Source organism: Rhinolophus sinicus, linkage group LG10 (assembly GCF_036562045.2).
Source record: "Rhinolophus sinicus isolate RSC01 linkage group LG10, ASM3656204v1, whole genome shotgun sequence".
NCBI classification, from domain to species: Eukaryota; Metazoa; Chordata; class Mammalia; order Chiroptera; family Rhinolophidae; genus Rhinolophus; species Rhinolophus sinicus.
The window spans coordinates 90,154,224-90,168,158 of NC_133759.1; the positions used below are offsets into that span (position 1 = coordinate 90,154,224).

The 13,935-nt window shown below is 50.3% G+C and overlaps 2 protein-coding genes across 3 annotated transcripts in view; one reads left to right on the plus strand and one right to left on the minus strand.

Moving 5' to 3' along the window:
• The window catches only part of SLC36A1 (solute carrier family 36 member 1), a 217,532-nt gene that overhangs the window by 96,463 nt on the left and 107,134 nt on the right, over positions 1-13,935 (plus strand). The window lies entirely within an intron of this gene.
• The window catches only part of FAT2 (FAT atypical cadherin 2), a 73,516-nt gene that overhangs the window by 46,708 nt on the left and 12,873 nt on the right, over positions 1-13,935 (minus strand). The window contains exons 2-3 of the mRNA XM_019734294.2: positions 5,085-8,357; positions 3,032-3,346 (exon numbers count right to left, since the gene is read on the minus strand). Coding sequence (XP_019589853.2) covers positions 3,032-3,346; positions 5,085-8,337 — 3,568 coding nt within the window. The 5' untranslated portion in view covers positions 8,338-8,357. The remainder of the gene's footprint in view (positions 1-3,031; positions 3,347-5,084; positions 8,358-13,935) is intronic.

A 13,935-nucleotide genomic window follows, 5' to 3' on the forward strand; every position in this document is an offset into this window, starting at 1 on the left:
AGACGTGGCAGAGCCCCTCTACGGGGCTGTGTGAGGGGCCACTAAGGACTCTTCCTGGCACAAGGTGGGCAATCAGCTAATTCAGCTCTTATGATTTCTCTCCTCCAAACAAAATTTCCCCCATTACCTCATCTTAGGCCCATTTTTAACCCTTCCTTCCCCCTTTTTTCTCATCCAATCATTTTCCAACTGCTGTTGATTCCACCTCTGATGGATTCCAGATCCTTCTACTTCTTTCACCCTGACCCACCGGTCTAGGTCTCACCCCAACTACCTCCCCAACTTTCTCTCCCTCTCCTGCCCTCCCTCAGGATCATAAAGGCCAACCCTCACTGAGCTCTTACATGTCCAGACATTCTTCTGAGCTCTTTCTGTATCTCTATCTATGAACTCATTTAATATTCACAATGGCCCAGGAGGTAGCTGTTGTTAACCTTCGTCGTGCTGGTGAAAACATCAGGCATGGAGCAGTTAAGTAACCCTCCCAAGATCTTACAGTTAATAAAGTGGTGGAAATGGCTGTGCCTTTGGAAAACTGACCTGCTTGCTGTGTCTTCAACAAGACCTAGGGCTTCTTCCCTCCTGCCTGTTGTTCCTATCATGTCACTGTCCTTGCCCACGGGGCCTCCCAGCCCTCCCTGTCCTTCAGCTCCGTGTAACCGCCCCGTTCCATGACCCCCTGGCTGATGTGCCACACGGAGCCGCGTCCTCTCTCCTCTGAGCCGTCACGGCACCACATCGACATATATCTTACAATGTGTTCTTTTGTCCTGGTCCATAGTTTTTTCTATTTGGATCTTCATGCTCCTGATGAAATGAATTCCTCCAAGCGGGAAATTGTGTTGTATTTATCTTCTTATCTCTCCACAGCACATAGTTTCAGCGCTTTGTAAGGGCAGACACCTTTAAACATTTGCTGAATGAATGAATGCATCTTGGGCTTAACAAAAGAATGTGGACGCTGGCAGAGATTCATTCATTCATTTCCCAGTTATTTATTGAGGTCCTAGGGTGTGCCAGGCACTGAAGATATTCTAGTGGGCAAAAACAATCCAGGTTCCTTTTCTAGAAAGCCTTTGAAGCCTAGTGAAGGACATGGATAATTAGTGGAATAATTACACAAATGAATGTAGTGTGTTCTATGTGATAAATGTTTTAAAAAAGGAGGCGGGTAGGTGGTGCTAGGAGATGCTTTACAGTATCAGGAAAACCTTCTGTAAGGAAAGAACAGCTGGGCTGGGATCTGAAAGAAGAGCAGGAGTTAGCCAGACAAAAGGAGAAAAGAGACCCCTGGCAGAAGGAACAGCGTGTGCAAAGGCTCGGTGCCAGGAGAGGGCATGAACTGAAGCGGCCATGTGGCTGAAACCATAGAGTGGCAGGGTGAGAGGCAGCAAGGTGAAGCCAGAAAGGTCAGCAGGGGCCAGGCCAGGCCCATGTTTGTGGGACACAGCAGGACCTGGCTTTATCTCAAGGGCATAGGGACACCATCCATGGTGTCCAAGTAGGGAAGTGGGACAATACAATGGTGGTGGTAAGAAAACTGGATTGGGCGCTCGGTGCTTATTTTATTTTTAGAGGTTTATGCTGGTAACAATTTTCTTCTCCAGTGCAGGAAGACTGAGAACATCTCTGCCCTCTGGGGCATTTTGCCAGACCCCATGCCAGGGAACTGTTGACAGTAAATAGAATAGGGATTTGGAAGACATCAAGAAGCTAATGCTCTAGGTGAGAGATCTCTTCCATCTCCTGAAAAGGGAGGGACAAGGTGAGCCCAGGTAGAGAGCCAGTTAGGCCTGTTTTCCAGGGTGAAAGTATCCTTCTAGGAAGATAATCCATTCTCTGAGGTCAAAGGTTAACAAGAAAGTTCCAAACAAATGTCACTGTGCAAGCAGACACTTGTATCCCTCACCCACTGTCGGCCTCAGGACCCCAGGCTCATGCTTTCCTGGTCTCTTTTTGTCTTAGGGATGGGTGAGTGCCCTCCAGCTTTCCTTCTTTCCCCATCTTCCAATCTCGCCAGGGTTCTGTCTTTGCACGAGTGAACTGTGGGAGCTGGGGAATAGGATCATGGGTTCAGAGGAGAGAATGTCAGTCTTCTCGGCAATGGGGTGTTGTTCATCCTCCAAGAGGAAGATATGGCCTTGGAGGAGTCCCGCAGCAGCGGGGACTGGCTCTCAAACTCCAGCACCAACAGGAGCCAGGCAGGCAGCTTGAATGCAGGCAGTGGGCTGAGAGTCACGCAGTAGGAAATGAGGGGCTGTGAGGACCAGAGGACACGCGCCTGGTGTACATAGGGAGCTGCTATGGCCTCCAGGCAATGGTGGCCCAGTGGGAAGTGGGGGGAGGGGAGTCAGTGTGGCCAGATCTAGTTTTTTAAGAACTAGAAATCTGGAATGTTTCTGTGGAATTTCCTCATTTCCAAATGTTGGCAACAACTTGAAACATCATTGTTTAAAGCCTGTGCAAGCCAAATAAAACACCTGTGTGGGCTACATTTGGCTCACGGATGCAAGCTGGTGACCGTGGATTCCTCTAAACCACCCACCATCCTTGCCCCAGATGGCCTCGGGCCAAGGATAGATATTTGTGGGATGGTTAACTCTACTGAAGTGGCTCTCTGTTGCTACCACTCTATGCGCAGGCTCGAGACCAGCTTGGAACTAGGGTTAGGAAATTCAACTGGTGGCTTGTGACTCAGGGGAGGGGTCAGTTGGGAGCCCTTGGCGGTCTGCAATAGTCCCAGCTTGACCACCAGGCAACCTGCTAGCATCCCTCGGCCCCAAGAAAACTGGCATAATCTTATTTTCCCATAGAGACAGTTCTCAAACTCAGCACTCATCAGAATTCCCTGGACATCTTGTTCAAATTCAGATTTCCGGGCCCCAACCTCAGTTCTGATTCCGTAGGTGGGACCTGAGAATTTCACTTTTTAACAAGGTCCTAGGTGATGCTGATGACCCCGGCTCAGGACCACCCTCTGAGAAGCGCTGGCGTAGGGAACCTTGTTCCCCCAGGTTTCGGAGGTCCTTACCTGTGAGAGGGTGAATAGCAAAGAACCCCAGGTGGTTCCCACTGGTGATGTTGAAGGTCAGCTTCCCTTTGGAGCTGGAGTCCAGGTCCCAGGCGTCCAGCTGAAGCACAGAAGTGTTCAAGGGCGCGTCCTCCCGGACGGAGGGGTAGAACACGGGTCTGGACATCCGGGGTGGGTTATCATTCACATCCATGACCTCGATGTAGACCTCAGTTACAGCAGAGAGGGGTATGGAACCCCGATCTACTGCTAGCACCGTCAGCCAGTAGCAGGACACAAATTCCCGGTCCAGCGGTGCCAGAGTCTGAATCAGTCCTAGGACAGTTGACCACCAAATGCAGAATATTTCAGAGCTCAAAGTAGCATTAGAAATCATCTTACCTAACAGTGCCCAAACTGTACCATGGAAAGGATAGTAACAGGTATTCCATGAGAACTATTGTCAATATGGTGTGAGAGCTGCTAAATTCAACATGGGAATTATATTCTTACTGTAGAACCTCTCAGAGACTTCCTCTGATAAAAATAGGCCCCTGACTGGCAGATGGGCATCTGCAGCGTTCCCAGAAGCGGTGGTAGTAATTGACCTACATTCTCCTAACTATTTCAACCCAAGTCCTATTGATTGATTAATTTCATATTCTCTAAGGGATTTCCTTACAGGTGTTCTTAAACTAGTTCCTTCAAACTTCAGGTATTATAGATACAATTTAAGGGTTAGGGATTTGATGAATAGTTTGCTGTTCCTCTCTCCATTATCTCCATGATTTTAGAGACTTAGCTTTGTTCCTAAGTTCACTCACTCCACCAATTGCTTACTATGGGCCAGCACTGTTGTAGCGGTCAAGGGTGCCACAGTGAGCAAAAGAGGCTTGCGCCCTGCTGTTCTTGGATCACACTCTGCTGAAAGGGCCTGTGTGAAAGGGCAAGGCCGGTCCTCACAGCCATAGCTTGTCAGAGCTGAAGGAACCTGATTCCTTTGACAGATGGGGAAACTTAGGCCCTGAGAGAAAGCCAGACTTGACCAAAATCATGTAGCAAGTAGGTAGAAGAGCTGGGTGTAGAATTGACTTTCAATCTAATGCTCTTTCCACCACAATCACCCTGCCCTTTACCCTGGAAATAAATCACCCATCAGATTGTAAACTTGAGGGCAGTGACCTGCCTTCATTCACCTGGGACCTGCCCCAGCGCACATATCTTAGGACCGAACAAGTCAAGGGGACTCAATGAGTGTTTGCTGAATTGTACTTATTTTCTATGAAGCTTGAAAGGAATAATAAGTTGGTTGCACCTTTTTGGAGGGCAATTTGGAAATATCTGTTAACATTGAAAATATGCATTATCCTTTGACCCAGAAACTGCATTGTTATTAATTTTTCCTATAGAGACTCATGCATATGAGTAAAAGTAATATAAACAAGGCTGTTACACCTTTATGCAGAATAAAATGTAGCCATTTAAAAAAAATGACAAAGATTTATATGTATTGACATATAAAATATCCTGGGGTTATGCTATGTGAAAATTATAAGTTTCAGTATTAGTGTCTGTTGTATTATGTTTTCATAATAATAACACGAACAGGGATGATATACCAGATACAAAGAAGAAAAATTTAGAAGATTATAGACCAAATTGTTAATAAATATTATATCTGGGAAGATGGGTCACAGAGGAACACTCATTTTTAAATTTATATATAAAAAATTTATAACCACAATGCATTACTTTTATAAGCAAATATATGTAATATGTGTTTATGTGTGTATGTATATGTGTGTGTATGTGTGTGTATAATGTATATACTATACACAGATGCTAGTGATATGGTTGACTTGACTTAAATGTATACACACACACATATGCATATATGTACATACATCCCCAGTACGATAAAAATACATTAAAAGTAAAATGAAAGGAAGGAGAGTCCCTATGATTGCTTTTCTTTTCAGCCTGCAGCCTGACCTCTCTCAGGACAGTCTCTGGTTTCCCTCAGGCCCATCCTCTGCCTGCACCCGCCACTCCCATCCTTCCCCACTCCCGGTACCTGTGTCTTGGTTGATGCTAAAAGTTGTCAGACCGGTGCCAGCCCGCAGGAAGTACTGGAGCTCCCCATCCAAGCCACTGTCGTCATCGTGGGCAGCCACAACCATCACCTGGGTTCCTGGGGGGCTGTTCTCACGCACCTGGCCTTGGTGCACAAAGGAGGCAAAGCTGGGAGGGTGGAGATTCTCATTCACATCCAGGACTATCACCTTCACGTGGCAGAGGGTCCTGCGGGCCAGGGGCCTCCCACTGTCACTGGCCCACAGGCTCAGATTATAGCCAGCCTGCCTCTCAAAGTCCAGCTCTTTCTCCAGACTGAGTGCGCCAGTCATCGGGTTCACCTGGAAGGTCTCGTGGGCATCGTCCACCAGGACATATCGAACTTCTCCCGCTGGGCCCAGGTCAGGGTCAAAGGCATCCAGAAATGTTAGGATGGTTCCTGGGGGCAAGTCCTCTGGGACCTTCAGGCTACTGACTTCTGTGATGCACTGGGGAGAGTTGTCATTGACATCTTCCAAGGTGACGATCAGGTCAGTGACAGAGAAGAGCTGGTGGCCCTGCCTGGGCTGGTCCCTGGCCTCCACCTTGAGTACGTACTGAGGTTCTGCTTCCCGGTCCAGGCGTCCGGTGACAAGCAGTTCTCCTGTGAGCGGGCGGAGGGAGAACTTCTCTGTGGGGCTCAGCAAGGTGTAGTGGACCCTCCCGTTGTCATCCGAGTCGGCATCATGGGCTTTCAGCGCGGCCACTGTGGCTCCGACTTCTGTGTCCTCTGAGACGGAGATCTGGTACCCACCAGGAGGAAACCGGGGTGCGTTGTCATTGCAGTCTTTCACGTTCACGGTCAGAAGCTTCCAGGAGGACTTCTGGGGCGTGCCCAGGTCATACACTGTTATATTGAGGACATAGAAATGGGTAGTTTCATAGTCCAAGGGGGCAGCTATGGTGAGCAGCCCTGTCTCCAGCTCAATGTCAAAGCAGCCCTCTTCATTGCCCTCTGCGATCACATAGACCAGTTTGCCGTTAAAGCCAGGATCAGGGTCCGTGGCTGCCAGGCGGGCCAGGGAGGTGTTGAGAGGCACACGCTCGAGGATGTCAATGGACTGCGGGAAGTGGTCCTCAAAGTGGGGGGTGTGATGGTTGATCTGATACGCGCTTAGGGACGGGAAGTCCTCGTCGTTGGGGTCCTGGTTCGGAAGACCGACAGAGTGGAGGATGGTCCTTGTGAAATGTGTCAGCACCCCTGTTTTATCACATGTTATAGGAACTTCAAAACGAGGATCCTTCACGACAGTAACATTCAAAGTCGTGGGCGAGGCATAGTATTTCCCATCGGAGGCTGTCATTTTCAGGGAATAATTGATGGGGGAACCGGCAGTATGATTCTTAAAAGAGCGTTTGAGGGATATCACTCCGGAGAAAGGATTTAGATGAAAATAGTCTAGTTCGTTGCCTGACACAAACTCATATTTTAGGTTCTGAAGCTCATCCACATCTATCGCTGACACGGTCTTTATGGCTTTTCCTACCGGCCAGTCTTCACGGATAGACCCAGTGCAGTTGACTTCCTCAAACATAGGCTTGTTGTCATTCAAGTTACTGAGCCTAAGAGAAACAGACACTTCCTTTTCCTGGCGAAACGGGGACCCCCAATCCGATGCCCGTACCTGGAAGGCATAAATTCTGTTCATTAGCTCATAGTCCATGGGTTTGGAGGTGGAGATGACCCCCAGGTAAGGGTCGATAGAAAAGGGCACAGTTTTGGGGTGAGCAATGGAATAGGTGACATGGCCATTCTCTCCATGATCCCAGTCTGTGGCGGTGACAGTCAACACACTGGTGCCAGGGGGGATGTTCTCATCAAAGGTGCCTGCATAGGAAGTCCTGTTGAAGATGGGGGCATGGTTGTTTCCGTCCACGATGTCGATGGCCACGGTGGTGGAGGCCAGGCCCAGGGAGGTTCGGACGTGTAGCTGGTAGTGGGCTCGGTCGTGGAAGTCCAGGGGCTTCGTGGTGGTGATGAGCCCCGTGCGAGCATTCAGTTGAAACCCTGCAGTCTCTGAGGACGGCTTGAGAACATACTGGAGGTTGGGGAGAGCTCGGGTGGCTTTCACCATCACCACACGGCTGCCGGGAGGGGAGAACTCGCTAAGCCGTACTCTGTAAATAGCCTTTTCAAATTTGAGGGAAGTCAGTTGGGAAGGGGGGAGGTGAAAGCCCCTGATCTGGGAAGACAAAGGCCTGCTCCCACTCCTGGCCTGCAGGCTGAGGTTGAATCCGTGAAGGTGCTCTAGCCAGTCAATGTCTCTGACAGACACCAAACTGAACTCCCTGCTCCGGGCGTAAGACTTAATGGCCTTGAAGTACTTTCCAGGGTCACCATCCACAATGTCCAGGGAGTCCACCTCAGCGCCTGAGCTGTGTGCATCTACCACTACAGTGGCATAGGGAGCACCCTCAGTGCTGTCTGGCGGGGCCACCACCACCGAGATGGCCGGGGGCTTCCTGAGGGCAGGCTCCACGTGGATGGTGAGTGCCGCCAAATTGCCAAATCCGTTGCCCTCTGAGATTTTCCTCATGCGGTCCACAGCGAGAACCTGGAGCTCATACTTCCCTCGCCACGTGACGTTGAGCTTCCCAGCCAAGGTGACCACGCCGCTGGTGGGGTGGATGGCAAATATCTCCGACCTTGTGTGGAAGGTGTAATAGAACTCGGCGTTCTGGCCCAGATCGGCATCGGTGGCGGTCACCTTGCAGATGGGGCTCTTGAGGGGCATGTCCTCAGAGATGGTGACGCGGTAGGAAGGCGGGGAGAAGAGGGGCTTCAGGTCATTCCGGTCCAGGATGTGGACCACCACGCGGGTCAGGGCTTCCAACTCCCAGGTCTTGTCCGTGGCTTGGACGATGAGGGTGTAGCTGTCCTGTACCTCCCTGTTCAGAAGCGCCGTGTTGCTGCTCTTTGTCCTGATTCTCAGGAAGCAGAAGTTGCCCACCACGTGCTCTTCTGTTTTAAACACATTGGCCACGTCTCCGGAGATGATCCGGTACCGCACTGCCCACTGGGGCTCGGCAAGGTACATGCCCATTTTCACGGAGCTCTCCACGTAGGTTTTGGGGGCAGAATTCTCATAGATGGTTGCATTATAAAGGGGGTGTGTGAAGTGCCAGGCGGAGGAGGAGGGGATCCCTTCGAGGGGCTTCTCACAGGTTGTACAATGGAGCAAGAAAATGACAAAACCCAACGAGGCAATAATCATGGTGGAAAAACTCCCAAAACCTTGAGCAAAAAAAAAAAAAAAAGAAAAGAAAAGTGTGCGAGTTAGGAAGGAAATGGTTCCTATTGCTGTAGTTTCTAACTGGGGTGATTTTGCCCCTCAGGAGACATTGGCCATGTGTGAAGATAGTTTTGGCTATCCCAGCTTGTGGGGGTTTGCTACTGGCATCTAGTGGTAGAGGCCAGGGCTGCCACTAAACTTCCTACAATGCACAGGACTTTCCCCACAACAAAGAATGATCGGCCCCAAATGTCATTAATGCCGAGGTTGAGAAACCCTGTGTTTGAAGAATAACTGACTAGTTTCGATGCCCTCCCCAGGGTACCTGGCAGATGCAACACAGTCCTGACCACTTCACCGCTTCCCCCAAAAACCTTCAGTGGCAGCATAGTTTCAACCAGGTACCCAAGCTTTGCAATCTAAGTACTTCCTGCAAGGGCTGGCCATCAGGCCTGAGCTCCAGCCAAAGAGAGCTGAGTGCACGTGCAGGGGCTGCAGAACAGCAAAGGGACTGAGGTCACAGGCCTGGCATCAGGCTGCCTGGCTGCCAGCGCTGGCTCCACCACTTGCTAGCTCAGTGACTTTCTGGGCAGGTTATCTAACCTCTGCAAGCCTTGATTTCTTCTTCTATAGAATGGGAATACGGATGTGACCTCATTGGATGGTTGGAAAAATTCAGTGAAGCAACAAAGGTAAATGACCTCGCAGGGTGCCTGGCACATAGTATGCTTTAACTTACTATTAGCTATTATTAGTATAGGAAACTACATTTCATACAGGGAAGGGACCTGCCCAGGGCCTTGCAACTAGGCAAAGCGAGAATTAGATCTGGAGCCGCTGTGTCACAGGCCAGGGCTGCTTGCCCGACCCCAGGTTTACTTACACCTGTCCCACCACAGGTCCCTCTGGACAGGGCCTGACTGACTCACCTTGTAACCCGAACATACAAAACTCCAACTCCTGGAAAGTCAGAGCTGACGTGGACGTTAGAGAGGAGGGAGTTGTGACCCTGCTCCTCATGCACAGTTGAGGAAATAGAGCCCCAGAGGGGGAAGGGTCTTGCCCCAAGCCACATGATAGGTGTCCAGGTGAGACCTAGTCCCTGGGAATCGCTGAACTAACCCAATGCTTCGCCCTCTTAGGCCTGCTGCAGTTCCCATTCACTCCCTTGCTGTTTCCCACTGCGTCCCACAGGGCTTGTCACTGGCCACCAGCCTGGGTCAAAATGTGAGACTCATCAGGGCCAAGGACGGATGGGGCAGGGAGGAGGGTAGAGTTGATTGCCAAACCGGGCCCCTGAGAAGGGTGCCTGGCCTGCTCATGGGAGTCGGCTCCAAGGAGCTGGTGGCTGCCAGCCAGATGTGCCAAGCATTCCTGGATGAAACAGGCATGACTTGTTTTTCTAGTTGCCTTGCTCTTCAAAGGCAAGGAAGAGTTAAACTTCCAGAGCAAGGTTTGGGGTGGGGGTGGGGGAAAGAGGCCTGGGTCCTGTCTTTCCAGAGTCCTGAGGGAACTGAATGCAGGTTCTTTAAGGTCGTGCAGGTAGCTTCCTGACATGGGAGGCAAGAATGGAAAAGGTTGCCTAACGTGGCATCTGAAAGCCTGTGACAGGACAGAATTGGAACGTGCCCCATCCTCCAGGCCTCCCTACCACCATCCCCAGCTTGAGATCCTGTGGGTGGTGCCCTAAGCCCAGGCACCTCGGGAGAGAGGAGGCAGGATGGAGGCAGATTCTACACTTGGTGTCCTAAAGCCAGTGACAGAAAGAGACATAGTCTCTTCCCCTCCCTCCTGTCCCCCTACTCTCACCCATTACTTACTACTACCCCTTAGTGGAGCCAGCCTGAGGCAAAGCCATACTCACTGTGTCCCTGCAAGCAGGAGGGGATCCCCAAGTCATTTGGATCCCAACCCCTCCCGCCAGGATGGTATTGTTTCTTGAAGTTGAAATAGGGGGGAAATGAGTCCTTACCCCAGGCCCAGGTCCACTCACTCTGCACGCAGCCCAGCAAGCCCAGGGTGCACGCAGCCTCCCAGCGCTAGCTGCCCGGCTTTGTGGAAAGCTTCCTGTTCACCAGGTCAGCGCAGGTGTCAGGCAGGCCCCAACAAGACACACAGCTTAGCAGCTGCACAGGCAGCTTGCAGAGCGGGAGCTGTTAGAGCTGTTACGGTGAACTTTAGGGAAGGGAGCAGGGGTGGGGTGTCCCTGGAGGGGGAGAAGATGCAAAGAGAATGCACCCTTGGGTGGGAGGTTGGTACTCAAGCTGTAGGACCTGAAGACCCGGTGACTGTTTGCTGAGGGAAGGACCTGTGTCTGGACATTTATTTCCTGGCACCAGGTCTGGGCAAGTGAACAGGTTTGCAGGGTGCAGAGGCACGTTGGGCTCCCTGAGCCAACCTACCGGCCTACACCCCCTAGGACCACTATTTTGAAACATCTTGTGAAAATATAAATCAATTTGTATCACTTTCCTGCTTAAATTTTTCCAGTGGCTTCCCATAGCATTTGGATAAAAGTCCAAACTGCTTACAATGCCCTGGAAGGGCCCACACTTGCTGGGCCCTGCCCGCTTCTCCAATGATACCTCCCAGCACTCTCCCCATTGTTCACCAAGCTGCAGCCACATAGGTCCTTTCTCCTCTGCAAACACAACAAACTGAGAACTGCCTCAGGGCCTTTGCACTTGCTCTTTCCCTCTACTTAAGATTTTCACATGGTTGCCTCCTTGTTGTTATCCAGTTCTCAGCTCAAATGTCACTTCCTACCCCCTGGGTTGATGTAGCATCCTTCCCAACACCCTTTTTTATCACATCACCCCATTTTCTCCATGACACTTATCACCACACAATATGTTGTTTATTTATTAATGACTGTCTCCTGCACTAGACGTGGGGCTCCATGAAGACAGGAGCTTTGTGTATTTTATTCATGAATGAATTTCCAGTGCCTAGATCAGTGCCGGGCACGTAAATACCAGTTGAAAAATGGAAGTATCTGGACTTAGGAAAGACAGTGACAGAATGAAAGCTGAAAGAAACTTTAGTGATCATCCCTTACTTTGTGAAGCTGGAAAATAGTCTTAAAGAAAGAAAGGGACTTGCCCAAGGTCACATGGTGAGAACTAGAGCCAGGTGCTTTCCTCCCCACCATGCTGCCAGAAAGAGAAGCTGTGGTCACTTATGAATCTGACTGTTTGGGTTCAAGTCCCAGCTGCGCCGCTTGCTAACTTTATCACCTTGGCTAAGTTACCCCACATCTCCGGACCTTAATTTTCTCACCTGTAAAATGGGGCTATTAAGTACTGCATTCGTGGGATTTTATGAAGACATAGCACAGTGACGGACCCATAGAAAAACACTCAGTAAATATTAGTTATTATTGGTTTTCAAAGGCAAGGCAGAATCAAAGCGTGAGGTTGGGGTGAGGGTGGGGTCCCCTGAACCCTCTGGAGAAGGTCCAGCCTGTGCCCCTGTGCAGCAGGAAGCCGCTGGTTGCTGGTCGAGTCTAAGCTTGCTGGCCCAGCCACAGGCTGTTCTGGGAATCTGCGAGCAGGCACTTGTCTGGGGTGGGGCCTCACGCTTTTGGCTCCCCAGGCCCAGAGAGAGATCTGCATGTGGGTGAATGTGCACGTTTGCAAGAGAGCACACACACAGACTTAGGAGGCATTTTGGAATAATTGTGTGGGTACATTAGTTGTGCGTGCCTGCTTGACAGAATGGCTATGATGTAAGTAAATAAACTGGTAACTGTGGGGCTTGTGTCTGCCCATATGTGAGCAAGTACAGGTGTGGGGGTTCATGAATGGACCTTTTCAGGATACATGCGTGACTCAAACTCCGCCTCCTTGTAACACCCAGCCCCCTTGCTTCGGTGGGGTGGTTCATAGCACACAGGTCCTGGCTGGGTGACCGTGGGCAAATGGCTTACCTTCTCTGATCCTGTTTCCCTATGTCATAAAGCCTTTTGGAGAAGGAAATTAGTTAATGCACCTAAATGCTGAACATAGTATGTGACACAGTTTTCAACAAATATTACCAAGTCCTAAAACTTTTTCGCAGCTGGCTCCTACTATTGACTGTGGAGTTTTCTGGGTAATGAGAGCTCTCAGATATATTCTGATGTCACCCCCAATCTGTTCTCGTGCAGGCTGATTTTCTGCAACTAAATGCCGTCGGACTTTAACCGTGATTCGTGTCACCCTGTGTTTCAGCTCACTCTTTCCGCTTCTCAGAATCTTGATTCTGACATTCAGAAATGTGGTGGTTGTAACATCATGACTTTATCCACATCCTTGATAAAAGTCTGAGCACAGCTGGGAGGAGCAGTGCTCTGAGATCTGTGCTCATTTTCTTGGTTAGTGACCGATCTCAAGTGTGGTCCTGGAATGAGTCATCTCAGAATATGGAGAGAGCTCCCCATCACTGGGGGCATCCAAGCAGAGTCTAGATGGCCACTTGGAAGGATGTGCCCCTCTAGGGGGACATTTGCCCTTGAGGGAGACCAGAAGAGCTCGAAAGTCCCTTCCAACTCCTGCAGGTATGGGTCTTTGGCCGGTGCAGGCGTGTGGTCTCTATGAGACCCTAAGTGCGCCCTCAAAGACACTGAAGGGATTTCCTCTGGCTGTGGAGCAGGGTTACACACTCGCCGATCGATGCCTGTTCATTGGTCAGTGTGATCCGCTGACCTGGCTCTTGGGAGACCTGGATCCAAAGTCACTCTTCCCTGTATGGCCTTGGTCAAGTCAGCACCCAACCCCTGTGGACCTCTTTCCTCCTCTGTAATGACCTGTGGGTGTTGGCGAGGGAGCTGAGATGCATCAGTGATTTCAAGCCCCTCTGTTGCTTTCAGGGGCAGAATCTCTGTGTTCCTAATGAAACCGTGCCCGGAAGCACAGTCTATAAAGAGATAGAAGCAGAGCTGCACTAGGAGAAGCGGGTGGAGGCGTAGGACCCTGCCCACGGCCTTGTCCCTCATGCCCCTGGGGAGCACCCGCCCTGGGAAGCACAGGTTTAAAACGCTGGACCAGGTGACCTCTAAGAGCCCCTCCAGATCTGACAAGCTGGGGTTCTGCTGTTCCAATGTTCTGGATCCTGTCATAAAACGTCTAAGACATATGGTTGGATATGCTATGTTTCTAATGCTCAATGACCTGTGTCTGTAATGGGCCCTGCACAGCGATGCACACATTTTAGTTCTAAGAGTCTACGACTCTGACTAATTCTGCCCCTTCTGTGGGGACTCACAGGTGCTTGGAGGAACCCAGAGGCAAAACACTTTCACTAAAGAAGCTCCTAGCAGATTTGTTCAAAATGTCAGGCTTTGTTTCTGACATTCCTCCCCACCACTGCAGAAGTACCCAGGCATGGGTCAGTGATGACGTTCTCCCTTAGGGCTCAGCGCCTTCCCTTTTCTTAGGCATGACACAGACGTTAATTAATAGCACTCCTAGGAAACACATCTGCCTTTTTACTTCCATGTCTAAGATAAGGGAAACTGAGATTTACATGGCACACCCAAGGCCACCCAGGAAGGTGGTGGCTGAAGTGAAAACAGACAGCCAGGTTTTCTGAACCTGGGTA